The sequence below is a fragment of the Salmo trutta genome, chromosome 39, assembly GCF_901001165.1.
Source record: "Salmo trutta chromosome 39, fSalTru1.1, whole genome shotgun sequence".
Taxonomy (NCBI): Eukaryota; Metazoa; Chordata; class Actinopteri; order Salmoniformes; family Salmonidae; genus Salmo; species Salmo trutta.
This window is the reverse complement of record NC_042995.1, coordinates 14456914-14482510: the sequence shown is the minus strand read 5'-3', so window position 1 is coordinate 14482510 and position 25597 is coordinate 14456914. Positions and strand designations below refer to the sequence as shown.

The 25597-nt window shown below is 42.1% G+C and overlaps 2 protein-coding genes across 2 annotated transcripts; both read left to right on the top strand.

Moving 5' to 3' along the window:
* Window positions 1–1698: 1698 nt before the first annotated feature.
* Window positions 1699–16266, top strand: LOC115179358 (26S proteasome non-ATPase regulatory subunit 14). Its single transcript, XM_029740793.1, has 11 exons — window positions 1699–1823; window positions 2576–2625; window positions 5857–5928; window positions 6036–6155; window positions 6278–6348; window positions 6580–6730; window positions 14605–14712; window positions 14853–14927; window positions 15232–15357; window positions 15910–15972; window positions 16087–16266. Exons 2-11 carry the CDS (start codon window positions 2578–2580, stop codon window positions 16183–16185), a joined length of 933 nt encoding a protein of 310 aa, XP_029596653.1. The 5' UTR covers window positions 1699–1823; window positions 2576–2577; the 3' UTR covers window positions 16186–16266.
* A 1483-nt stretch (window positions 16267–17749) lies between these two features.
* On the top strand, window positions 17750–22328 carry LOC115179626 (T-box brain protein 1-like). Its single transcript, XM_029741262.1, has 6 exons — window positions 17750–19270; window positions 19523–19677; window positions 19774–19895; window positions 20169–20321; window positions 20465–20526; window positions 21117–22328. The coding sequence occupies exons 1-6, from the start codon at window positions 18741–18743 to the stop codon at window positions 21727–21729; spliced, it is 1635 nt and encodes a 544-aa protein (XP_029597122.1). The 5' UTR covers window positions 17750–18740; the 3' UTR covers window positions 21730–22328.
* The last annotated feature ends 3269 nt before the right edge of the window (window positions 22329–25597 follow it).

Genomic DNA, 25597 nt, shown 5'->3' with positions numbered 1-25597 from the left:
CATTTTGACAATGTTTTCAGTTAAAATCACAGTAAGGTACTTAATTGTTACCAAGAAAATGATTTGATATTGAGATAAAAACAGCTCATTTGGACCTTTTTAACCTATCTTCTGAATTATGTCTAACTTGAACTATTTACTATGGGTTTATATGAATGGAAGACCATGAATATAATTTTATAGCCAACATGTCATCTTGGGGTTTTTACAGTGTAATTTACATTAGTTGTTACATTGTAACAGTCCTGTAGCATTTTCCCTCGATTCAGCTGAAGAAGCAGAACCAGCCAAATACCTACATACACTCTATGAAATAAACACATTTATTGATTTCATTAAAAGATAACACTCACTCACCTCTCTCCCATTGACACCAATGGAAAATAATTGTCCTCTGAAGCACATTCTGAGATATTTACGGAAGTAATCAACGGGTTGTTGTTTTATAAACCACCTGTCTGTCACTATGCAGTCCACATCCAACTCACTTCAAGGGATTGGGAGTGACACGTATACATTTTCTGAACGAAGTAGGCAACGTTGGTTTTAATTGGTCTACTCTACTGCACAGTGTGTGGTTGGCATCTTTTGGCGGAGGACCCCCGCCTTGAGCAGATGGTGCCGGGGTGACCTTTCACCTCCGCTGATGTGACAGGCGTTCTGGAGGGAGGTGTAGATGGAGAGAGAAACAAACATTCTCCTGCCAACACCTCCGCTGATTAGCTGGGGACATGGCGGCTTGGTGATACACCTCAGACAAATTTATGATTTAATGGCTGACACGCATTCCGTGTGACAGATGTGATCACTAGGTGTTTTTTTCTCTCACTAGTAGTTTGCTTGTGTAATTATCTTGACTGTTATTATACTAATTGAGTGTGATTCACTATTTAACTCCCCCTTTGATGCTGAGGTACTGCCTTCCAAGAACAGATGTAGAGATCTACAGCAACTGGCACATTAGATAAAGTATGTGTGCTTCTTAAGTGGTGATCGTATTGCCCCCATCTTCTATTTGTCATTGCTGACAATGGTTCTGTAGCTTAAACCAATTTCTTATACTTCTATTAGACACTTTGGAGACTAATGAGCTGTAATATCAGGTATTGGTCGGTCTTGGCTTGAAACCAAAGAACATGTTCCACAACTGTTTTGTGATGTGTCCTCATTCTATGTAGGCTATGTCTGCCTGCCACCCAAATGTTGGTTATACTAGAAATCCATAAAGAGAAGAGTATGTGAGCCATTGTGGGGGTGTAGTAAGAAGCTAATTACAATGTGTCAAAACCCCAGGGATGGAAATGGGGGGACCAACAGTTATATATTGTGTGAGACCGGAAGCAGAACAAAAACAGCTTTTAGTCATTGCACGACAAACAAGCTACAGATCTCAGGGGAATATCATAGTATGATGTGACAATTATAGCAGGCTGCACTAGGATGCCCACATTGGTAGCTAGGGACAGTGGCAATAATACATTCTCCCAAAGGTTGGAACAGGTTTGTTAGCCTAGTTTGTTTCACACTAATATTTGGTGCTTTGAGCATCAATTTGGTTCTGTACTAAATGCACAAACTGCTTTACTAGCTGGTGCAGCTTAAGGGACACTGAGTCAGCTGCACTCAGCTCCCCCTTGCTTCTAGAAAGCGACCTACAGCCGAACGTAGCAGAGAGTGGAAGTGGTCATCAAGGCGCCGGAAGTACCCAATGTTCCGGCGAATTTGTTTTGAATGAGGAATTCTGGCTGATTCATTGTAGCAAGCTAGACTTCAATAGTTATCACACGCGACTATTATTTCCAACATTTTTACAGATTGAACAGGTAAGATCGCACTCCCACAAATGTTTATGTCACTACCCTAGCATAAAATAATCCACGCCGAAGAAGTTGCTATCTAGTTAGTTCGGGTTTTTGACTGTCTCGTGCAATGAAAGAGCTAATGTTAGCTAGCTAACTGTCGCTATGCTAACGTTACCGCTAGCAAGCGAGCTAAGGCAGTTTATCTGGTTAACGTTAGCAAACTTAGTCAAACATGTTGGTTAGTTGACAGGGACTACTCTTTATTAACAATTTGATGTTATACCGCATTTTAACATTTTATTTTATTTATTCTGGTGGATAACATTAACTTAGACAGCTAGATGATTAGCCAACTACCTTTAATATGTAGCTAACGTTAACTGTCAACGTCGTTAGTTAGCGTAGTCACTTGACTGTCATTATCAATAATTTGTGATTAGACCATTTAATGTATCTAGTAATATAATAGGCACGAATTATAGCAAGATGGTACTGTCTGAAAACAGACGTCCCAGATTAATCAGGAAAATCAGCTAGCTAGTTACCTGTGAAACAGATGGGGTTGTCACAAAATCATATTGTCTAAGAGCTAACGTTAGCTGGCAAACTATGCCATGTCATTCCATCCTGCTCTTTTGACTGCCTTTTGGTTAAATGGATTAGCAACTGTTTTGTAGTTTACTATCTAACAACAATGCATATTGTTTAGAAAGTAATAGGATTGAAGATGATAAATAGGGTTGACATTCATTGCTGTTTTTTTCCCTCAACAGAAATGGATAGGCTGCTGAGGCTTGGAGGAGGAATGCCCGGACTGGGTCAGGTGGGTTTTTAGCCATGACTTGTCTAGCATACTGTCGCTATGGAATGCCTTTTAGACCTTGTCTCATTAATTCAATAATGAATCAGCTCTGATATTGGGCTATAACTATCCTATCTATATATCTACAACACCGATCTTATTCCTGATCACCAAACAGGGAGTGATTCTGACTTGAGATGGGTGGAATAGGCAGAAGTGACTACAAATGAAAGTGAGAGGCTGTAGCCAGGGTAGACCTTGTTGCTCTTATCCACAGACCGAAAAGGACCTGGCACAGCTCAGCTGTCTTAAATATTGTAAATATTAGTCTGTGTTGTAGTCTATAGCCCACAAAATCAGGTTTAGAGTTAGTGTTATAAAAATGTCCTACTTTAATTTTTTAAAATGTAACCTTTATTTAACTAGGCAAGTCAGTTGAGAACAAATTCTTATTTACAATGACTGCTTACCCAGGCCAAACCCAGGTGACGCTGGGCCAATTGTGCGCCGCCCTATTTTACTCCCAATCACGACTGGATGTGATACAGCCTGGATTCGAACCAGGGGCTGTAGTGACGCCTCTTGCACTGAGATGCAGAGCCTTAGGACGCTGCGCCACTCGGAAGCCAATTTCCTCACTCAATAACCTCTGCAAAGTTGAATAGTTTTCCTAGCTATAGCGTATTCGCTCTACACATTCTTTTTCATGTGAAATGGATAGTGAGAATATATTGTCAAGGTATTCTGTTCAATAGGTATTAACAAATTCTAAGTAGCCTAATCGAAAGTAAAGAATTATGGTGTAGGCTGACTAACCACTGCAGTGTCTCCCTTGCGCTATTATCGAGCATGCTTTGTTGGAACATGTTTTTAAAGTAGTGTAGCCCTGTCTAGTCAAAAGGGCCCGGGGCGCTCTTTGGTGAGAGAAATGAAAAGAGCCCACTTTGTTGTGTTCATAGCGGCCAAGCCTTGCAAGGTGAGGCCAATGAGGAGCTTGCTCCCGACTGGGTTGAATTTGCCAATTAACACCTCTAGTAAGTGGCTGCCTTGGCACCCTACAGAGGTGTTAAAAATAGGGGGGTGTCTTTAACCTCTTCCTTTCTGACATGCAGGGTTTCAGATCAACATTTAAATTACAATATTACTTTCAGGATATTGAACGTGCACTGAGAGTGCAAAACATTAGGAACACCTGCTCTTTCCATTTCCGGGTGAAAGCTATGATCCCTAATTGATGTGACTTGCTAAATCTACTTCAATCAGTGTAGATGAAGGGGATGAGACAGGTTAAAGACGGATTTTTAAGCCTTGAGATAATTGAGACATGGAATGTGAATGTGTGCCATTGAGGGTGAATGGGCAAAGAAGATTTAAGTGCTTTTGAATGGGGTATGGTAGTAGGTGCCATATACACTGGTTTGAGTGTCAAGATCTGCAATGCTGCTGGGTTTTTCACTGGCTAGTGGCTAGGCTAACATCAAATTGAAGGTGGTGTTTATTGTCAACAAAATATGTTAAAGGTAGACTCAACGATATGACGTAGAAGCATGAAGTAAACAGCATAGTTGGTCAATTTCCGCAATAACTAAGAGCGTTGAAGCACGAGGCTCAACTTCCCCATGGACATGTGCAGACACTGTGAAAGCGAAGTCTTGCATCTCGCTCGTCAATATCTGCGGTGCCGCTCATGGCAACGTCATTTTGCTGAGTCTACCTTTAACCTCTCTCGGGTATGTGGGACGAAATCGTCCCACCTAGTCAACAGCCAGTGGAATCGAGTGGCGCGATATTCAAAACCTTAAATGCTATAACTTCAATTTCTCAAACATATGACTATTTTACAACATTTTAAAGACAAGACTCTCGTTAATCTAACCACATTGTCCGATTTCAAAAAGGCTTTACAACGAAAGCAAAACATTAAATTATGTCAGGAGAGTACCCAGCCAGAAATAATCACACACCCATTTTTCAAGCTAGCATATGTCACAAAAACCAAAACCACAGCTAAATGCAGCACTAACCTTTGATGATCTTCATCAGATGACACTCCTAGGACATTATGTTATACAATACATGCATGTTTTGTTCAATCAAGTTAATATTTATATCAAAAACCAGCTTTTTACATTAGCATGTGACGTTCAGAACTAGCAAACATACCGAAAACTTCCGGTGAATTTACTAAATTACTCACGATAAACGTTCACAAAAAACATAACAATTATTTTAAGAATTATAGATACAGACCTCCTTTATGCAATCGCGGTGTCAGATTTTAAAATAGCTTTTCGGCAAAAGCACATTTTGCAATATTCTGAGTAGATAGCTCGCCATCACGGGCTAGCTAATTTGACACCCACCAAGTTTGGCGTTCACTAAACTCAGAATTACTATAAGAAAAATTGGATTACCTTTGCTGTTCTTCGTCAGAATGCACTCCCAGGACTTCTACTTCAACCACAAATGTTGTTTTGGTTCAAAATAATCCATAGTTATGTTCAAATATCCTCTGTTTTGTCCGTGCGTTCAGGTCCCTATCCGAATGGTGAAAAAAATTCAAAATATTCCATTACCGTACTTTGAAGCATGTCAAACGCTGTTTAAAATAAATTTTTATGCGATTTTTCTCGTAAAATAGCGATAATATTCCGACCGGGAGACGTTGTTTTCGTTCAAAGACTGAAAGAAGAAAATGGTGTCTTCACGTGCACGCGCGGGCCCGTGTCATTGTTCTCAGATCGACCACTTTCCAAATGCGCTACTGTTTTTCAGCCAGGGACTGCAGAGTCATCATTCCCCGTTCTGGCGCCTTCTGAGAGCCTATGGGAGCCTTAGAAAATGTCACGTTACAGCAGAGATCCTCTTTTCGATAAAGAGGCTATAGAAGGCAAAGAAATGGTCAGAGAGGGCACTTCCTGTATAGAATCTTCTCAGGTTTTGGCCTGCCATATGAGTTCTGTTATACTCACAGACACCATTCAAACAGTTTTAGAAACTTTAGGGTGTTTTCTATCCAAATCAAACAATTATATGCATATTCTAGTTTCTGGGCAGGAGTAATAACCAGGTTAAATCGGGTACGTTTTTTATCCGGATGTGAAAATACTGCCCCCTACCCAAGAGAGGTTAAACAATGATCATCAGTTTGTCAATAATATAATACTAATATATTATAAGCTGTATTTTGTCATCCTAACCATCTCTGTGTGATAGTAAACTAGAGCCTAATAGCTGTTGTTTTCCCCTCAGGGCCCACCTACAGACGCCCCCGCCGTAGACACTGCAGAGCAGGTGTACATCTCCTCACTGGCACTGCTCAAGGTAAGAAGGAAATAAACAGTAGTTGCCATTTATAATTTATACCAACTCGTTACATGTGTGTCCATGGCAGTCGTCTATGTCTCACCATGCATTTCCATCTCTTTCAGATGCTGAAGCACGGCCGTGCCGGTGTGCCCATGGAGGTCATGGGTTTGATGCTGGGCGAGTTTGTGGACGACTACACTGTGCGAGTGATAGACGTGTTCGCCATGCCGCAGTCAGGAACTGTACGTTTTCCCAGCCATTTCCCCTAACAGACCTCGCAGGACAATGTTGATGTAACTCTATAGTTATGCATGTGACGTTTTCTCCACCGGTGTTTGCGTAATAGCACTTCTCTCTCCGACAGGGTGTCAGTGTGGAGGCCGTGGACCCCGTCTTCCAAGCCAAAATGTTGGATATGCTTAAGCAGACTGGCAGGTAAATGCATATGGACAACTTACTAATATAAGAAATATTAGTTAGTACGCCTCTATCGATTTGGCATAGCATCTCCCGGACAAAGTCACACACATGCAGGATACACTAAAAACAGAAAAATGTCATTTGTAACAAAGAAATGTGTAAAATAGACGCAAAGAAAGGCATCTGTGCAGTAATAGTGTTGAACTAAAATAAATGAGGTGGTTGTGCTGTGGCTCCTCCAACTAGACCAGAGATGGTGGTGGGCTGGTACCACAGTCACCCCGGATTTGGCTGCTGGCTGTCAGGCGTTGACATCAACACCCAGCAGAGTTTCGAGGCCCTGTCGGAGAGAGCCGTGGCCGTGGTGGTGGACCCCATCCAGAGCGTCAAAGGAAAGGTACGTCCAACAACCACAGGCATGCAAACTCGTTACATTTCAATGATATTCTACGTTTTGGGGTGAGGGGGGGGGCCGCGGACTGGGAAATTTGGGATGCAACCTGGCTGCAAAATAATGCTGTGATTATAGTTGATAAGAAGCATGTATGTTTCAATAGTGCAAATTATTACACACAGTTGTTAATGTTAGCTAGCTACATTAGCATCTAAGTTGGCAAGCTAACATTACCACCCGCTTGCTTCGGCTAACTTCGTGTTGCTCGGCTTACTTTACTGTCTGTGAAACAACCTACTGGAACACGTATATTTTTTTATTTAACCAGGTCGGCCAGTTGAGAACAAGTTCTCATTTACAACTGCGACCTGGCCAAGATAAAGCAAAGCAGTGCGACACAAACAACAACAGAGTTACATATGGAATAACAAACATACAGTCAATAATACAATAGAAAAGTCTATATGCAGTGTGGGCAAATGAGGTAAGATTAGGGAGGTAAGGCAATAAATAGGCCGTAGTGGCGAAATAATTACAATTTAGCAATTAAACACTGGAGTGATGAATGTGCAAGTAGAGATACTGGGGTGCAAAAAAAATAACAATATGGGGATGAGGCAGTTGGATGGGCTATTTACAGATGGGCTATTTACAGATGGGCTATGTACAGGTCCAATGATCTGTGAGCTGCTCTGACAGCTGATGCTTGAAGTTAGTGAGGCACATATGAGTCTCCAGCTTCGGTGATTTTATTATTATTTTTTTTTGCAATTCGTTCCAGTCATTGGCAGCAGAGAACTGGAAGGAAAGGCAGCCAAAAGAGAAATTGGCTTCGGGGGTAACCAGTGAAATATACCTGCTGGAGCAAGTGCTACGGGTGGGTGCTGCTTTGGTGACCAGTGAGCTGCGATAAGGCGGGGCTTTACCTAGCAGAGACTTGTAGATAACCTGGAGCCAGTGGGTTTGGTGACGAATATGAAGCGAGGGCCAGGTCGCAGTTGTGGGTAGTATATAGGGCTTTGGTGGTGGGTAGTATGTACAGGTCGCAGTGGTGGGTTGTATATGGGGCTTTGGTGACAAAACGGATGGCACTGTGATGGACTGCATCCAATTTGCTGAGTAGAGTGTTGGAGGCTATTTTGTAAATGACATAGCTGAAGTCAAGGATCAGTGGGATAGTCAGTTTTACTAGGGTATGTTTGGAAGCATGAGTGAAGGATGCTTTGTTGCGAAATAGGAAGCCGATTCTCTATTTAATTTTGGATTAGAGATGCTTAATGTGAGTCTGGAAGGAGAGTTTTTTTCCCCCAGTCTAACCAGACCCCTAGGTATTTGTAGTTGTCCACATACTCTAAGTCAGAACCGTCCAGAGTAGTGATGCTGGGTGGGTGAGCAGGCAGGTGTGGGCAGTGATCGGTTGAAGAGCATGCATTTAGTTTTACTTGCATTTAAGAGCAGTTGGAGGCCACGGAAGGAGAGTTGTATGGCATTGAAGCTCGTCTGGAGGTTAGTTAACACAGTGTCCAAAGAGGGGCCAGAAGTATACAGAATGGTGTTGTCTGCGTAGAGGTGGATCAGAGAATCACCAGTGGGAAGAGCGACATCATTGACGTATACAGAGAAAAGAGTCGGCCTGAGAATTGAACCCTGTGGCACCCCCAGAGACTGCCAGAGGTCCGGACAAAAGGCCCTCCGATTTGACACACTGAACTCTGTCTGAGAAGTAGTTGGTGAACCAGGCGAGGCAGTCATTTGAGAAACCAAGGCTATTGAGTCTGCCGATAAGAATGTGGTGATTGACAGAGTCGAAAGCCTTGGCCAGGTCGATGAATACAGCTGCACAGTAATGTCTCTTATCGTTTAGGACCTTGAGCGTGGCTGAGGTGCACCCATGGCCAGCTCGAAAACCGGATTGCATAGCGGCAAAGGTATGGTGGCATTCGAAATGGTCAGTGATCTGTTTGTTTACTTGGCTTTCGAAGACCTTAGAAAGGCAGGGTAGGATAGATATAGGTCTGTAACAGTTTGGGTCTAGAGTGTCTCCCCCTTTGAAGAGGGAGATGACCGCAGCAGCTTTCCAATCTTTGGGGATCTCAGACGACTCGAGAGGTTGAACAGGTTAGTAATAGGGGTTGCAACAATTGCGGCGGATAATTTTAGAGAGGGTCCAGATTGTTTAGCCCAGCTGATTTGTAGGGGTCCAGATTTTGCAGCTCTCACAGAACATCAGCTATCTGGATTTGGGTGAAGGAGAAATGGGGGAGGCTTGGGCAAGTTGCTGTGGGGGGTGCAGAGCTGTTCACCGGGGTAGGGGTAGCCAGGTGGAAAGCATGGCCAGCTGTAGAAAAATGCTAATTGAAATTCTCAATTATTGTGGATTTATCAGTGGTGACAGTGTTTCCTAGTCTCAGTGCAGTGGGCAGCTGGGAAGAGGTGCTCTTATTCTGCATGGACTTTACAATGTGGCAGAACTTTTTTGAGTTTGTGCTACAGGATGTACATTTCTGTTAGGAAAGCGAAGGTTAGCTTTTTCAAACTGCCTGTGTTTATTGGTTCCTAACTTCCTGAAAAGTTGCATATCGCGGGGGCTATTCGATGCTAATGCAGTCCGCCACAGGATGTTTTTGTGCTGGTCAAGGGCAGTCAGGTCTGGAGTGAACCAAGGGCTATATCTGTTCCTGGTTAAAAAAAAAATTGAATGGGGCATGCTCATTTACGATGGTGAGGAAAGCACTTTTTTAAAGAATAACCAGGCATCTTCTACTGACAAAATTAGGTCAATTTCCTTCCAGGATACCCGGGCCAGGTCGATTAGAAAGGTCTGCTCGCTGAAGTGTTTTAAGGAGCGTTTGACAGTGATGAGGGGTGGTCGTTTGACCGCAGACCCATTACGGACGCCGGCAGTGATCGCTGAGATCCTGGTTGAAGACAGCAGAGGTGTATTTAGAGGGCAGGTTGGTCAGGATGATATCTATGAGGGTGCCCATGTTTACGGATTTGGGGTTGTACCTGTACCTTGATAATTTGTGTGAGGATTGAGGGCATCTAGCTAAGATTGTAGGATGGCCGGGGTGTTAAGCATATCCCAGTTTAGGTCACCTAACCGTACGAGCTCTGAAGATAAATGGGGGGGTGTCCAGGGCACAGTTGGGGGCTGAAGGTGGTCTATAACAAGTGGCAACGGTGAGATACTTGTTTCAGGAAAGGTGGATTTTTAAAAGTAGAAGCTCGAATTGTTTGGGCACAAACTTGGATAGTATGACAACTCTGCAGGCTATCTCTGCGGTAGATTGCAACTCTGCCCCCTTTGGCAGTTCTATCTTGTCAGAAAATGTTATAGTTAGGTATGGAGATTTCAGGATTTTTGGTGGCCTTCCTAAGCCAGGATTCAGACACGGCTAGGACATCCGGGTTGGCAGTGTGCTAAAGCAGTGAATAAAACAAACGTAGGGAGGAGGCTTCTAATGTTAACATGCATGAAACCAAGGCTTTTATGGTTACAAAAGTAAACAAATGAAAGCGCCTGGGGAATGGGAATGGACCTAGTGCTGCAGGGCCTGGGTTAACCTCTACATCACCAGAGTAGGATAAGGGTACGGCTAAAGGCTATAAGAACTGGTTGTCTAGTACGTTCAGAACAGAGAGTAAAAGGAGCAGATTTCTGGGCACGGAAGAATAGATTCAAGGCATAATGTACAGGCAAGGGTATGGTAAGATGTGGATGTAAACCTAGGCATTGAGTGACAATGAGAGAGGTTTTGTCTCTGGAGACACCATTTAAACCAGGTGAGCTCACTGCATGTGTGGGAGGTGGAACAAGAGGGCTAGCTAAGGAATATTTAGCAGGGCTGGAGGCTCTACAGTGAAATAAGACAATAATCACTAACCAAAACCGCAATGGACAATGCATATTAACATTAGGGTGAGGCATGTGTAGCTGAGTGATCATAGGGTCCAGTGAGTAGCTAGGCGGGCTGGAGACACAGCGTTGGAGGAAGCGAGGGATTAGCTTGGATGCTTTATTACTAAACCCAGCATGGTAGCACAGGCAGGTAGCTGCACAACAGTGTATATTGGAGGCGTGATGTCCCAATACTCTTAACAGTGAATAATGGTGTATGTTTCGCATATCGAAATGAATATCTGAGCACATCCCTACGCGTGCTACAAATAGAATATCAGAGTTCAGAGCGTGATGTCAGATGTCATATCAGAATGAGTGCTTCATCCAGTATCACTTGTGACTGTTGTGAGCAGCCAGCTGCATTCCTAACCAGCCTACTCAGCTGCTTCTCTCTGTGCATCTCCATCAGTTTTAAAATGTAATTTAGACGAGATGGAGAGCTGGTGTGTGCTGATAGTGATGGGGTTTCTGTTACATTTGCTTAGTTATTGGAGTGGCTCACAAAGTGGATAGTATCTTTTAATTTCACCTGTAAGAGCAAGCAGGCCAGTCTGACTAGGCTTCGCTGTCACGCAGCCTCTGAGTGCCACTGCCATAGAGGGAAAAAAGAGCACAGTGACCGTCCTACTTGCGCCTTTACATCACTGAAAACCGTGAGATTCTAGGCCAAACCGCTCGAAAGTTATGCCCCATATTGCCCAGAGCTACTTTCTCCCCTTTCCACCATGAATTGGCACATATTTTATATAATTTCGTCTACAAGGGGTTGATCAAAACAAGCATTGTGATTGGTTGGGCCGCTTTCTAAGCAATACTAAAAAACGGTTTATCACGGGAAAGTCTGACAAAAGTTAAATTCTCAATAAGACAGTGGAGATCAAATTTCAATATTGAAATAATGTGGCGCAGCGGTCTAAGGCACTGCATCGCGGTCTAAGGCACTGCATCGCAGTGCTAGAGGCGTCACTACAGACCCAGGTTCGATCCTGGGGTGTATCACAACCGGCTGTGATCGGGAGTCCCATAGGGTGGTGCACAATTGGCCCAGCATAGTTAGGGGGGGTTTTGGCCAGGGGGATTTACTTGGCTCCTCGCACTTTGGCGACCTTGAGGCGGGCCGGCGCCTGCAGGGTGACCTTGTCCTCAGTTGGACGGTGTTTCCTCTGACACATTGGTGTGGCTGGCTTCCGGGTTGAGCGGGCGGGTGATAAGAAGCTCGGTTTGGCGGGTCATGTTTCTGAGGACGCATGACTCGACCTTTCGCCTCCCAAGCCCGTTGGGAAGTTGCACCGATGAGTCAAGATCGAAAAGAGGGGGTAAAAATACATACAAAAAACGCTGTTGCAAATATCGAGAGGCAGACTGCAACATTTGTACAAACCCCCGTTGTTGCAAACTAAATGTTAGGCTACAAGCAAAGGGAAATCATTTAAATAAGCCAATTCATTACCTTGACTGTAAAAGGCATCTAGATGTTATTTCTACCATTTGGTTTGCAACAACTGATGGAATGAACGGCCAGCCGGCTTGGCTAGCAACCACCTACAATTTCTTTAATTAGCCATGACGCGGGCGGTTTTAAACTACTCACGGGCCCTAGTTTTTGGTTTGATAACGAACCAAAAACTAAACCTTGTTTAGTGATGTTACCTGGCTAGCTAGCATGGTACCTTGGCTATGCACATTTGGATGGCACTGGAAAAAGGGATAGATGGCCTACTCAAAGAGATGCTTCAACGGTAGGATTCCTGTGCCTAATCAATGTAATTAAAATCTGAATCAAAAATCGCTCTTTTTCTGGTGTTCCTTAAATTGGAACTGACGGCGTTTTAGCAACATGAAGTCTTATTAAAATCTGATCATATAGGCCTAGAGTGTTTTCCCCTTACTCCCACAATGAAAATGCAGATCATTATGCAGTTGTATTCCTTACTACATTCCTCCTGCCCGATCACAGGTAGGCCTTTGTATATGTGCAAATCAGCTATTTTCTGCAGCAGCCTTTTCTATTATACAGTAAAAAAGTGTGAAGCTAAATTCAATGTGTTGTGTTGAGTAGAGGTGTGACGATCAGATTTTTCTGCAGCACACGTATATAAAATGGGAACAGGCGTTTACACAGATTGTTTCTGCGCGAAAAAGATTTCTCACCTTTTTGGGCCCTCATCAGTTTGCATCCCTGAACCACCATGATTGTGATAGTACATACCAATGCCGTGAATGGACTGGTGATTTGATTATCTTTTTATTCAGCAATGTTCTAATTTAATTTGTATGCAAATTGTGTGACAGGTCAACTTTCTCGTGGCTGCAAACTTCAATCAATCCAATAATAAAATCAAGTGATTGATTGGGTGGAAACTCAAATCGTTAGAGATTTTAGCTAACAGCGTTCTGCCCGTGTAGCCATCTAAGGTTGTTTACTCTTACATCTCCTGGGATTGAGATGTCTTCATCTAGAACTGATCATACACCCCCCATCCCCACCACCCTCCTTGTTATGTTTCTTTCTCTTTCTTCCACCCTCGCGGGCCCCATATGGCACAATCCTCCATCTCCTCCTGCCTCTGTGCTGCGGGGAGCTGTCTATTATCACCTCCGCGGAGCTGTCTGTGAATGTGAGAGCCAATTCCATCTCAATGTGTGATCTCCGCTCGGAGGAGAGTGCACCACTAGAAATGAAAGTTAGCTCTCCAATGTTTTACGTTAGAAATGGTTCTGAAGCACAGGCGATCTCATAAAGATATTTCATTTGATTGCTATTAAAGTAGTGTGTTGATGACCGAGGGGATGGTTTAAAACCTTATTAGTCTTAGTGATATTTTGCCACCCAAGTGTGAGAGAGAGAGAATATAAAAATATATACGTTACATTTTTACAAAACCTACAAATACCAGGGCACATTTTGCTAATCCTCATTTAGAAATATTTGTGTTTTTAACAGGTTTCACCCCTCTGCCTTAGAGGAAAGTGTGTCTCCCGGCCAAGTCTTGCTGGTGAAAGATGTAGCCTACTCTTGATGTGCTCAGAACATGGCAGTGTCCTGCTTCCCTGTCATGTTCACCGTCACTCTGTCTGCCACTCGGAATAGCGTTGTACACAATACATTACGGTCCATTCAACGAGCAGCCAATATAACCACATAGAGGGAACTTAACAATAATGCCAGTTGTTTCACGGTGCTCGGCACCTTTCCTTCGTGTGACCCATTTCCTCTCAAGACATGATAACCTAGAGTTAATTTGGAGCGACACGGGTATTAAACGTCGAGTACTTAATCTTTAGCTAACGCAGCCAAGACCAGTGAAAGAAAAGAGCTAAATGTGTTTTGATACACTAATGTCCTATGCTTTGTAGTAAAACGATTTCACCGTGATTTATGGACGCACGTCTCAGGGTGACATCTAGTAAACAAGGCATGAAAAAGTCACGACCGCCATAAACCCATCATCCTCATCAATGTTTTAACATGAATGTAACCGTAAGCTACTCATCTGTCATGCTTTCACACACAACCTCAGTTGGCAGAGCGCCTCATAGCATGGTGGCATATCTTTGCCTTGCTGTGACTATGCAATGTCTACTCACCTGAAAAGATGCAACTTAGGGCCTAGTAATAGGATGTGACTAGGGACATGTACTGCACTCAGGCAGGGCCGTGGTTTCGGTATCGTTTACACACATCTGTAGTGACAGCCTGGCTACAGCAGTTAGTGAACATCAGATCAGGGACGGTAGCATCTCCCTCCCTCCCCAGTCATCTACTCTCCCTTTCACAGTATTCTCACACACTAACGTTACCCTCATGGCTTAGATCCAAAGCACAGTGTTGTACGTACTTGGCAGTCTTTCAATTTTTTTGTTTATTTTTTTGTTGTTTGTCTGCTCAGGAATTGAAATGGAATCAACACGGACACCGTTCCTCTGCTCTCTGTGAGGTAACACGTGGTTCCTTTTTTGTTATTTCGGGCAGGTTGTTATCGATGCGTTCCGGTTGATCAATGCCAACATGATGGTTCTGGGACACGAGCCCAGGCAAACCACCTCCAACCTGGGCCATCTGAACAAGCCCTCCATCCAGGTAAGACCATGGAGCCGTTGACCAGCACGCCTCTGACCAGCACGCCTCTGACAGCACGTTTCTGACCAGCTCTGTGTTTTTTAACATGCAAGTGAATGTAGAGTTTCTGTTCTTATTTCAATCATCTGTTGTCCTCCAAGGCTCTGATCCATGGACTGAACAGGCATTACTACTCCATCACCATCAACTACAGGAAAAATGAACTCGAGCAAAAGGTGTGAAACGTTTCTGAAAATCTACTATACATGTCAAAATGACATCTTTTTGTAAGGGGAGTATAGAATATCAGAAAAGGATGAGGACTGTTGACTGTCGTAGTTGAATGAGTTAGTTATAATTACACCACTGAGAGTGACATTTCATAAGATGCCTACCGTATGTACTCCTGCCTGAATGACAGGTGATGTCATCTTCTGTGCGACCGTTAAACATATGTACACGGTGCCTCTATCCTCTCTTGGTTGCATGTGCCACATTAACATATGATCCTTGAGTGACTTTTGATCCTTGACCTCCCAGATGCTGTTGAACCTGCACAAGAAGAGCTGGATGGAAGGCCTGACCCTGCAGGACTACAGCGAGCACTGCAAGCTCAACGAGAACATCGTCAAGGAGATGCTGGAGCTGGCCAAGAACTACAATAAGGTGAGCAAGCAGGGGTCAGAAGGGGAAAGTGGGAGGGCCTGGAAGTATTTTGAGACCAGGGGTCTACGTGGGCAAACTGCATGAGTTATCCCGGGTGGTGTTCATTAGTATTCAAATAGAATACAATGGACTGAAACAGGGAGGAACTACCTGGACTTGTCCAATCAGAAACACTCATTTTCAAGATATAGGCATGGCGTATGGGGGTGTAGTGAGATACCTGATGGGTTGGACGATTCTATTCTCATCTCTCGTCTTGAAAAAACGTAAACTAAAAACGTGGAACTCAATCAATGCGCCATCATTAACGCAATGGAAAATTGAAAGTGAGCGGGCTAGGGAGAAGAACAAAATGTTTGAGTTTCAGGCCATGTGTCTGTGTGTGATGCAACGGATGTGTGTATGTTTTGTGTTTCTAAAAAGGTCAAATCAAATAAACACACTTTTTGTGTTGTTGCAAAATGTTTTTTCCTTTACATGCCATAATGAACAAGACCCAGCTTTAAATATTAATGTCTGAGTGAGAATCAATGTCCCTGTGTTCTACCCCAGGCTGTCGAAGAAGAGGATAAGATGACCCCTGAGCAGCTGGCCATCAAGAACGTCGGAAAGCAGGTATCCGTCCTCGCTGTAACCTGAATACAACATCTGTTATGCAATCATCATAAATGCCCATGTATAATCTTTGCAATGACCTTCCTTGACCTGTTAACTGCGTTCTTCTCGCAGGATCCCAAGAGGCACCTGGAGGAGCACGTCGACGTCCTGATGACGTCCAACATTGTTCAGTGCCTTGCCGCCATGTTGGATACTGTGGTTTTTCAGTGAAGCCTCCCCTCCCCAGCATTTCACTGTTCATATTCTAACTCTTTGTTTTGTTTTATAAAAAATAAATGTGTATGAAAGGTAGACCGTGGACTTACCTATAATATACAGAACAGCAGCATGGGTGACGTGTTGAGGTTCGGCTGGTCTCGGATGGGTCTGAGAGAGCGTTTTGGTCCGTATATACAGAGTGGCTGCATCTGAAATGGCACACTAATCCTTATGTAGTTCCCTGGGTCCTGGTCAAATGGAGTGCAGTTGAAGTCGGAAGTTTACATACACTTAGGTTGGAGTCAAAACTCGTTTTTCAACCACTCCACAAATTTCTTGTAAACAAACTATAGTTTAGGCAAGTCGGTTAGGACATCTACTTTGTGCATGACACAAGTAATTTTTCCAACAATTGTTTACAGACAGATTATTTCACTGTATCACAATTCCAGTGGGTCAGAAGTTTACATACATTAAATTGACTGTGCCTTTAAAAAGCTTGGAAAATTCCAGAAAATTATGTTATGGCTTTAGAAGCTTCTGATAGGCTAATTGACATTTGAGTCAATTGGAGGTGTACCTGTGGATGAATTTCAAGGCGTACCTTCAAACTCAGTGCCTCTTTGCTTGACATCATGGGAAAATCAAAGAAATCAGCCAAGACCTCAAAAAAAGATTGTAGACCTCCACAAGTCTGGTTCATCCTTGGGAGCAATTTCCAAAAGCCTGAAGGTACCACGTTCATCTGTACAAACAATAGTATGCGAGTATAAACACCATGGGACCACGCAGCCGTCATACCGCTCAGGAAGGAGACGCGTTCTGTCTCCGAGAGATGAACGTACTTTGGTGCGAAAAGTGCAAATCAATCCCAGAACAACAGGAAAGGACCTTGTGAAGATGCTGGAGGAAACGGGTACAAAAGTATCTATATCCACAATAAAACGAGTCCTATATCGACATAACCTGAAAGGCCGCTCAGCAAGGAAGAAGCCACTTCTCCAAAACCACCATAAAAAAGCCAGACTTACTGTTTGCAACTGCACATGGGGACAAAGATTGTACTTTTTGGAGAAATGTCCTCTGGTCTGATGAAACAAAAATAGAACTGTTTGGCCATAATGACCCTCGTTATGTTTGGAGGAAAAAGGGGGAGGCTTGCAAGCCGAAGAACACCATCCCAACCGTGAAGAGTGTGGGTGCTTTGCTGCAGGAGGGACTGGTGCACTTCACAAAATAGATGGCATCATGAGGCAGGAAAATGATGTGGATATATTGAAGCAACATCTCAAGACATCCTTCAGGAAGTTAAAGCTTGGTCGCAAATGGGTCTTCCAAATGGACAATGACCCCAAGCATACTTCCAAAGTTGTGGCAAAATGGCTTAAGGACAACAAAGTCAAGGTATTGAAGTGGCCATCACAAAGCCCTGACCTCAATCCCATAGAACATTTTTGGGCAGAACTGAAAAAGCGTGTGCGAGCAAGGAGGCCTAGAAACCTGACTCAGTTACACCAGCTCTGTCAGGGGGAATGGGGCACAATTCACCCAACTTATTGTGGCAAGCTTGTGGAAGGCTACCTGAAAAGTTTGACCCAAGTTAAACAATTTAAAGGCAATACTACCAAATACTAATTGAGTGTATGTAAACTTCTGACCCACTGGGAATGTGATGAAAGAAATAAAAGATTAAATAAATCATTCTCTCTGCTATTATTCTGACATTTCACATTAAAATAAAGTGGTGATCCTAACTGACCTAAGTCATGGAATTTTTACTAGGATTAAATGTCAGGAATTGTGAAAAACGGAGTTTAAATGTATTTGGCTAAGGTGTATGTAAACTTCCGACTTCAACTGTATATAGTTAATAGGGTGCCATTTCCGACACACTATGAATCTTGCCTAGCTGCCAGCTGTCACTAGCTGTCATTTTTCAATTAGTTATGCCATAGTTGATGGCACTTCTGACACTCCTTGAAGCCTTGTTTTCCAATAACATTAAAATGGCCCTCCCCGTTTGATGCGAGGTGATGCCCACTTTCAAGATTTAGTCATATTTCCTGATTTTAAAAGAATAATAATGAAATATGAATGTTGTCATTAACTATAAACATGTTTAAGTATATAATCTACCTGCCACATGGTACTAGAGGTATAAAATCAGCAGTATTTTGTTCCAGTCCAGCAAAACGAACATGATCAGAGACATTTCTATAAGCGTTAGAAGTATAACTGTTTATATAGGATATACTTATAAACCGTATCCCTATACTGTAATGTAAAGAGTAACAATTGTAGACGTTTCATTAGTTTCGTTCCAAGAATAGTTTGAGTTCATATTCCCTACATGTGATACGCGTAACCTTAACCAAATTGGTTTTTGTGTTGCGCGTAATTCTACTTGCGCAGCTCCAATATCTTCGCATCTCAACATCCAACGCCCAATAATATGGATAGCGACTACCACAGGTCTGAACTCGCTACCCAGTGCCACCCTATGCTCTCAAGTGAAGGGCTGAACTGAAAAGAGGAACCTAACACGTTCTAATAAAGAAACCACAGGGATGACAAATCCATCAGACGCAGACGACTTTATCGACTCGGAGGACTCATTTGGTGACGGCGACAAGGGAAGCAGTAGGCATTCTGTTCAAGAGACCGTCTGTGACAATCGTCATAACTTCCATGGATCTACAGAGGGACCGTATCCCTCGTCTCAGCCCAGCCCCAGCCAACCTCAGTCCGCGTCTGCTACCTCGCCTGGTACCATGTTCCCACACCGGACACTGCACGGAGCCACCTACCCGGCCCTCGCCATCACCAGTTCGGGTCACTACATGGCACACCATCCTGTGGTCACGCAAGGCTCATATAATAGCCTCTTGACCACTACGTCACCTCAAGGCTTCCAAGCGCCCGGATATTTTTACGCCCAGCCATACGGGCATGGCCACCAAGGAGGTGCTTTCCACAAGACCTCAGCAATGCAAACCGGGATGGTTTTTGGTAAAGCGCAAGTTTATCTCTGCAATAGGGCTTTGTGGCTCACGTTTCACAGGCACCAAACAGAGATGATCATCACTAAACAGGGGCGGTGAGTAATGACCCGTTCACTTTCTCGCTTGCCTTGCATAATGTTAGCTAATGTCAACATAGTGGGCAAACTGCCGTACTTATTTGGACGAAGTAAGATTGACGTGTTTATTGAAAACGCGTGGGGTTTATTAACAAAATATGGCCACAGCAATAGTCCAAATTAGGATCAATTTCGTTGTCTTAAGTAAAGTTTTAGCGGGCTTTAGGAATTTGTAAAGGAAATAAAACTATATTTTTTTTATTCTTCCAGACGAATGTTTCCATTCCTGAGCTTTAATATATCTGGACTTGATCCGACGGCAAATTACAATATTTTTGTGGACGTCAGTCTCGCGGACCCTAATCACTGGCGGTTCCAAGGAGGACAGTGGGTACCCTGCGGCAAAGCTGAGTCAAATGGGACAGGCAAGTGATTTGACTTTTCTTGTCCCCCTTCTATTCTCTCCAAGTGAGGTTTTCTGACAAAAAAAGTGAGTAATGTCTTCAATAATTAATTTATAGGGAACAAGGCCTACATGCATCCAGACTCTCCCAACACCGGCGCGCACTGGATGCGTCAAGAAATTTCTTTTGGAAAACTGAAGTTGGCAAATAATAAAGGGGCATTGGAAACTGCAGGCCAGGTACGTTTAATATGGTACTAATTTCGTACAGTCTCAAATATATATACGGTAAAAGAGGTCTTGAAAATATGCTATATTCAAGTCTAGAGACGTTTCATTGAGAGATTTTCTATACAAAATGAGTTTTTATGCATTTATCAACCATATTGTATGAAATAAATCCGAATTTATTTGTCTTTAGTGTAAAAAAAAAAAATCTTCAAATTGTGCTTTGTCTCTAGAGATGATCACAGATGCCCCAATTAACACCTGTTTTTCATGTCCTCTGTTCAGATGGTTGTCGTTCAGTCCCTCCATAGGTACCAACCCCGTCTTAATGTGGTCGAGGTGCACGAGGATGGGGCCGAGAACGCCAGTCAACCCAGACAATCATTTACGTTCCCCGAGACGCAATTCGTTGCAGTCACAGCATACCAGAACACAGACGTAAGGAAATTCGTTCTTTCAAATACTGATTACTTTTTTAAATTGGGGGGTAGACAAACATTTTCCTGTTGGGGTAAAAGTGGTTCACAAATATACAGTAGACTAGGCTAGGCCTTTTTAACGTTTTTATTTTCTTCTTTCAGATAACACAGCTGAAAATAGACCACAATCCTTTCGCAAAAGGTTTTCGGGACAATTATGACAAGTAAGTAAAAATATATTAGCCTAGCCATTGTTTTGTTTTTTAATATCCTTACATATTTAAATATTATTCTATTGAAATTATTCGAATCAAAAATTGTGACTAAAATATGAACACATTTAATGTGGTTTGTTCCGAAATTAGACTAATTAGACTTTACGCACGACTTTTCCCCATTTATTGGTGACGTTGCTGTCACTCCTAAAACAACCATATGTTTTTTTAAATTATTTCTTCAATACCAGCTTTAAAGGTAAGGACGACATTATGATGTAAACAAGCTTGAAATGCATTACGGATTTGAATACGCGCATATTTTTGTTCCATTGGAAATGTATGCGTTTGTGTCAGAATTCCTGTGGACAGACAAGTTCAATTTTTTGGCCAATATTCTCTTCAAATATTTAGTGTTTTAAATCTAATGCAAGAAACAATTGGAGATGAATTAGGCTTAATGGTGTAAGACGTCCGTTAATTTTTTTTCAATAATTGCATGCCATTGTTACTTCACCCTTGTGGAAGAGTTTTATTTTAGGTCTTTCTCATTTGTATTATTTTCCAATTTCCTAATTGATCGTTTTGGATGTCTCTAGAATCTACACAGGCTACGATAGTGACCGGTTGACGCCATCACCGAGTGACTCGACCTACGCCCAGTTTGTGCCCGGTGCCAGATATGCACTTGCTAATTCTTTCCTTCAGCACCAATTCGTCAGCACTTATGCCAAGTCCTGTTTCCGCCCTAGCGCAGGAGCTACGTCTGGGCTAGACTATAACGTCCCCTTAACTAACAGCATGCTGTCACCGCAAACCAGCGAGGAGGACACGATGGCGGCATCCCCGAGATGGTTTGTGACACCGACCAACAACAGACTGGACTATGCCTCCCGCACAAATGACGCGACTGGAAACACGGCAACTTTGCTGTCATATGCAACAGCTGGAAAGGCACTACAGCTGTCCGCAACGGACAGTTCGGGTAGAGCCCTTACTTATTACGCAGGACCAACGGATTTTGCGCGTACCTCACCCCAGTATTGCGGTGCGTCTAGCCCGGCTCTGTCCTGCTGGACTAATGGACACGCTATTGGTACTGTGGACTTTGACGAGGTCCTCTCAATTTCAAAGGAGAGTTTGCCAACGGGTGTCGGTGAAGACGCAAAACCACAAGATATCTCGGAGTCTAGTTGGATAGAGACATCATAAACTGAATTGAAGAGATATCCCATCCTAGGTTATTGGCACCAGTCTAAATAGTCATCTGGACATCGTTCATTCGTTTTTTCATTAGACTGCATTTTTGGATTAGCCTACAGTGGGTTATGCATATGACTGAAGTATTAAAATGTTAACGACAAAATAATCTATTTAAGCTATAATAATATATCTATTTAACATTAGCTGTAGTCTTACTCTAGATGTTTTAATTGAATCCTGTTTTCTAATTTGACTGATTTGATCGATTGATTTTGATTTGTTGAATACATTTCTGGAAAATGTTCATGTCTTAGCCTGCGTTGAGTTTCCTTGGCATTATGATTTGTTCTGCTGGCTTTAGTAGGCTATATATGATCCACGATGTCTTTACTAGCGCAAAAAACAAGGTTCTGAGTTATAACAACTGTACTAAAGGTAAGTAGCCCAATGCTTCAAAACACAATGGACATATTAATAAATCAACGCCCAACGCAAAAAAAAGGTGAAGACTGAATTTGTTGTAGTCTTTGAAAGGATGTATACTAATTAATTATCTAAAAATGAAGTAAAAATATAAATTCGATTAAAAGCAGATTGAGAAGTTGCAATTCCTTTTCTCTTTAAACGTGTTTATACCTGATATGATGGTTTATCAGTGCTGAAGCCGCTATGCTTGCAGATGCGTGAACAATGGAGCGAACTGAAGATGAAATATATTCATAAGAGGACCGCAATGGACATAAGTAATCTGAACATGTTTTTAAATCCTTGATAATGTTTAATGTGTGTATTGTTGTACTCACATAGCCGATTCAACATCTGTATTTTACATTTGTCAAATAACTTTCATTTATTCGGCGACTATTGACGTTTTCTTTAAAAATAAAATATTTTTGTGTTAAAGTAACTGCCCAGTGTTTCCAGATTTCTATGAAATATGACCTATAATTTACAATATGAGTCAAATATTTTTCCTACCAAAAGATGATAATTAAATATGTTGAAAATAAACTCGTTGTTTGAATGATATGGGCGTACCCCAATAACAATGATGCTGGTGGTGTATACATGTCATTAAAAATATTAATCACAAGTCAACCGCTGATTGGCCAACACAGCCAATGAGCCAACATGACTTCACATTATATGTGGAAATAGTAAGCATTTTTGAGATGGGTTTTTTCTCAAATGTATGCGTTGGCGTCAAATACGAGTATAGGACGAGTCAACAACATTATTTGAGTATGAGCTAACAAACAATGAACTTTTAAGTGATATTTTCACTGGACAATTACTTTAACCTTCATTGATGTATTTACAGAAAAAGAATCACGGTTAAACCAGAACAAACATATTGCGCAATTTGCTAAGCTGTGTTTACATATAACGTAAATTATTTGCAAAGAGCTTCCTATTGGTTGTTTATGATACTTTCCAAGTGTGGAAACTCGGCCAAATTGGAAGTTTCCGAGTTCTCTTTCCAGTAGTCTTTCTATGAGAGATTAACAGAAAGTAGTCGTGGCCCAATCTCAAACCAGGGACTGTTTACATAGCAGGTTTGGATAACTAATCTGACAGGTTAGGATAATTAACGTGGCAGGTTGGAATTAACGTAACAGACTAGGAAAATGAGGTTGAGGTTAGGAAAATAGTTAGGTATAGGTTTAAAAACATTTTAAGGATCCGCCCCTTTATTTCGATCTTCGCCTAAAATGACATAGCCAAATCTAACTGCCTGTAGCTCAGACCCTGAACCAAGGATATGATTATTATTGATACCATTTGAAAGGAAATACTTTGAACTTTATGGAAATGTGAAAGGAATGTAGTAGAATATAACACAATAGATCTGGTAAAAGATAATACAAAGAAAAAAAAAAACGATTTTTTTTTTGTTTGTACCGTCATCTTTGAAAAGCAAGAGAAAAAGCATAATGAATTATTCTAGCCCAGGCGCAATTTAGACTTTGGCCACTAGATGACAGCACTGTACGTGGAAAGTTTTGAGTGATCCAGTGAAATCTTACATATCAATTCAAAAGGTTGTATCAAGACTACCCAAATGTGCCTAATTGGTTTATTCATACTGTAACGACCCTGGGTTTATAAGCGCGGAAATCGACTCTGCCGGACGAGCATGCTTTTGCGGCACAGTCGATAGCGCGCCGGACTTCGGGCTTGAAGGTCGAGGGTTCGAAACCTGCTCCTTGCTGTTTCATTACATTGGTGTCAGAAGTGGGATTTTTTTAATGTAATGAAACAGCAAGGAGCAGGTTTCGAACCCTCGACCTTCAAGCCCAAAGTCCGGCGCGCTATCGACTGTGCCGCAAAAGCATGCTCGTCTGGCAGAGTCGATTTCCGCGCTTATAAACCCAGGGTCGTTACAATATATTTTCAAGTTCATAATTGTGCACTCTCCTCAAACAATAGCATGGTATTATTTCACTCTAATAGCTACTGTAAATTGGACAGTGCAGTTAGATTAACAAGAATTTAAGCTTTCTGTCCATATCAGATATGCCTATGTCCTGGGATTTTTTTTGTTTCTTACAACATCATGCTAATCACACTAGCCTACGTTTCTCAACCATCCCGCGAACGGGACACCGATCCTGAAGAAGTTTTATGCCTGCAGAGAAGGACAAAGTTGGTGATACCATCGACGTTGTGCATCGCCTCGGCAAGAAACAACAGCAAAACGATTCAAGACCAAGGGGTATCATCATCCTCTTCACTGCCAGATTCTACAGGGATGCTGTCTGGAAAGCTGCTAGGAAGAACGCCTTCCTTCAGAGCCATGGTCTTCGTTTCGCCGAGCATCTCAGCCCGGAGGACATAGAAAGAAGGAACAAGTTGTGGCCAACGACCAAGAAAGCACGAAATGAGGGAAATGCTGCTTACTTCGTCGGAGGACGAGGCTTCATTAACGGTTCAGAAATCCATATTCCTCCCTAAAATCTCACCAGAAGAAACAGAAACAGATTTAACTTTACCTAACAAGCATCAGGTGACTATTTTTCGGAATACTCAGGTACTTCAATTTATTAGTTTGTTCTTGTATGACCAGAAGGCCTATTTTGTTTACAAACTTACGAAGAAGACTGAAAGCTGTATTTTTTTTTTTTATGTATACAGTAACTAAGATACTGTTTTAAAGGGCATACATGCTCTGACTTTACACGGTTATTGTTAAATTTAGTTATTAATACTTATTTCCAAGTGAAAAAGGTCTTAGGAACATGTATATGTAAAACATTTTTTTGTCAATTTTTTTTAAATGATCATCTTTCATATGCACTTAAAATAGTTGGTACCCTTTCATTTAAATTATTATTTTGCATTTTATTTCTCAGAATAGTTCCTGATTACACTAAAGAGAGTTTTTAGTCTCTCTTACTACAAGAACCCTTGGTTTGGTCTTGAACATCATTTTCAGTTGAGTTGAATTTCAAAAGCCGGATAACATTTAGCTCAAAGTTTATGGAATAAGCTATTTTCACTTTAAGTTGACTTAAATGGTGCAGATCTCGGTTCCTTATCGCTTACGTTCACTGCTCCTACGTTTTTGACTCATCCTACTACAGTTTATACTTTTATATAATCTTTATTGTTTTGTCTTTGTCTATAGTTTCTCTTAATACTAGGGGGTTACAAAACAATGTGAAGCGCAAAGCCTTATTTTTATTTGCTAAACAATTTCAAACAGATATTTGTTTAATTTCGGCTGATGCCAACTTCCGGAGGTCACAGTGGGGCAACGATATTTGGCTTTCCCATGGATCTGAACGCTCCGCTGGTGTCACTACAATGAAAAATACCTTTGGTGGTAATATTCTACACTCGGAATGTGATCCCTTTGGTCACTTCATTTGTCTTG

Coding starts and splice junctions, on each gene's coding strand:
- LOC115179358 (XM_029740793.1), top strand. CDS start 2,578: ATGGATAGGCTGCTGAGGCTTGGAGGAGGAATGCCCGGACTGGGTCAG. Junction 6,156..6,277: donor CCATGCCGCAGTCAGGAACT/GTACGTTTTCCC, acceptor TCTCTCCGACAG/GGTGTCAGTGTGGAGGCCGT. Junction 15,973..16,086: donor TCAAGAACGTCGGAAAGCAG/GTATCCGTCCTC, acceptor TTCTTCTCGCAG/GATCCCAAGAGGCACCTGGA.
- LOC115179626 (XM_029741262.1), top strand. CDS start 18,741: ATGACAAATCCATCAGACGCAGACGACTTTATCGACTCGGAGGACTCA. Junction 19,678..19,773: donor AGCTGAGTCAAATGGGACAG/GCAAGTGATTTG, acceptor ATTAATTTATAG/GGAACAAGGCCTACATGCAT. Junction 19,896..20,168: donor CATTGGAAACTGCAGGCCAG/GTACGTTTAATA, acceptor TCCTCTGTTCAG/ATGGTTGTCGTTCAGTCCCT.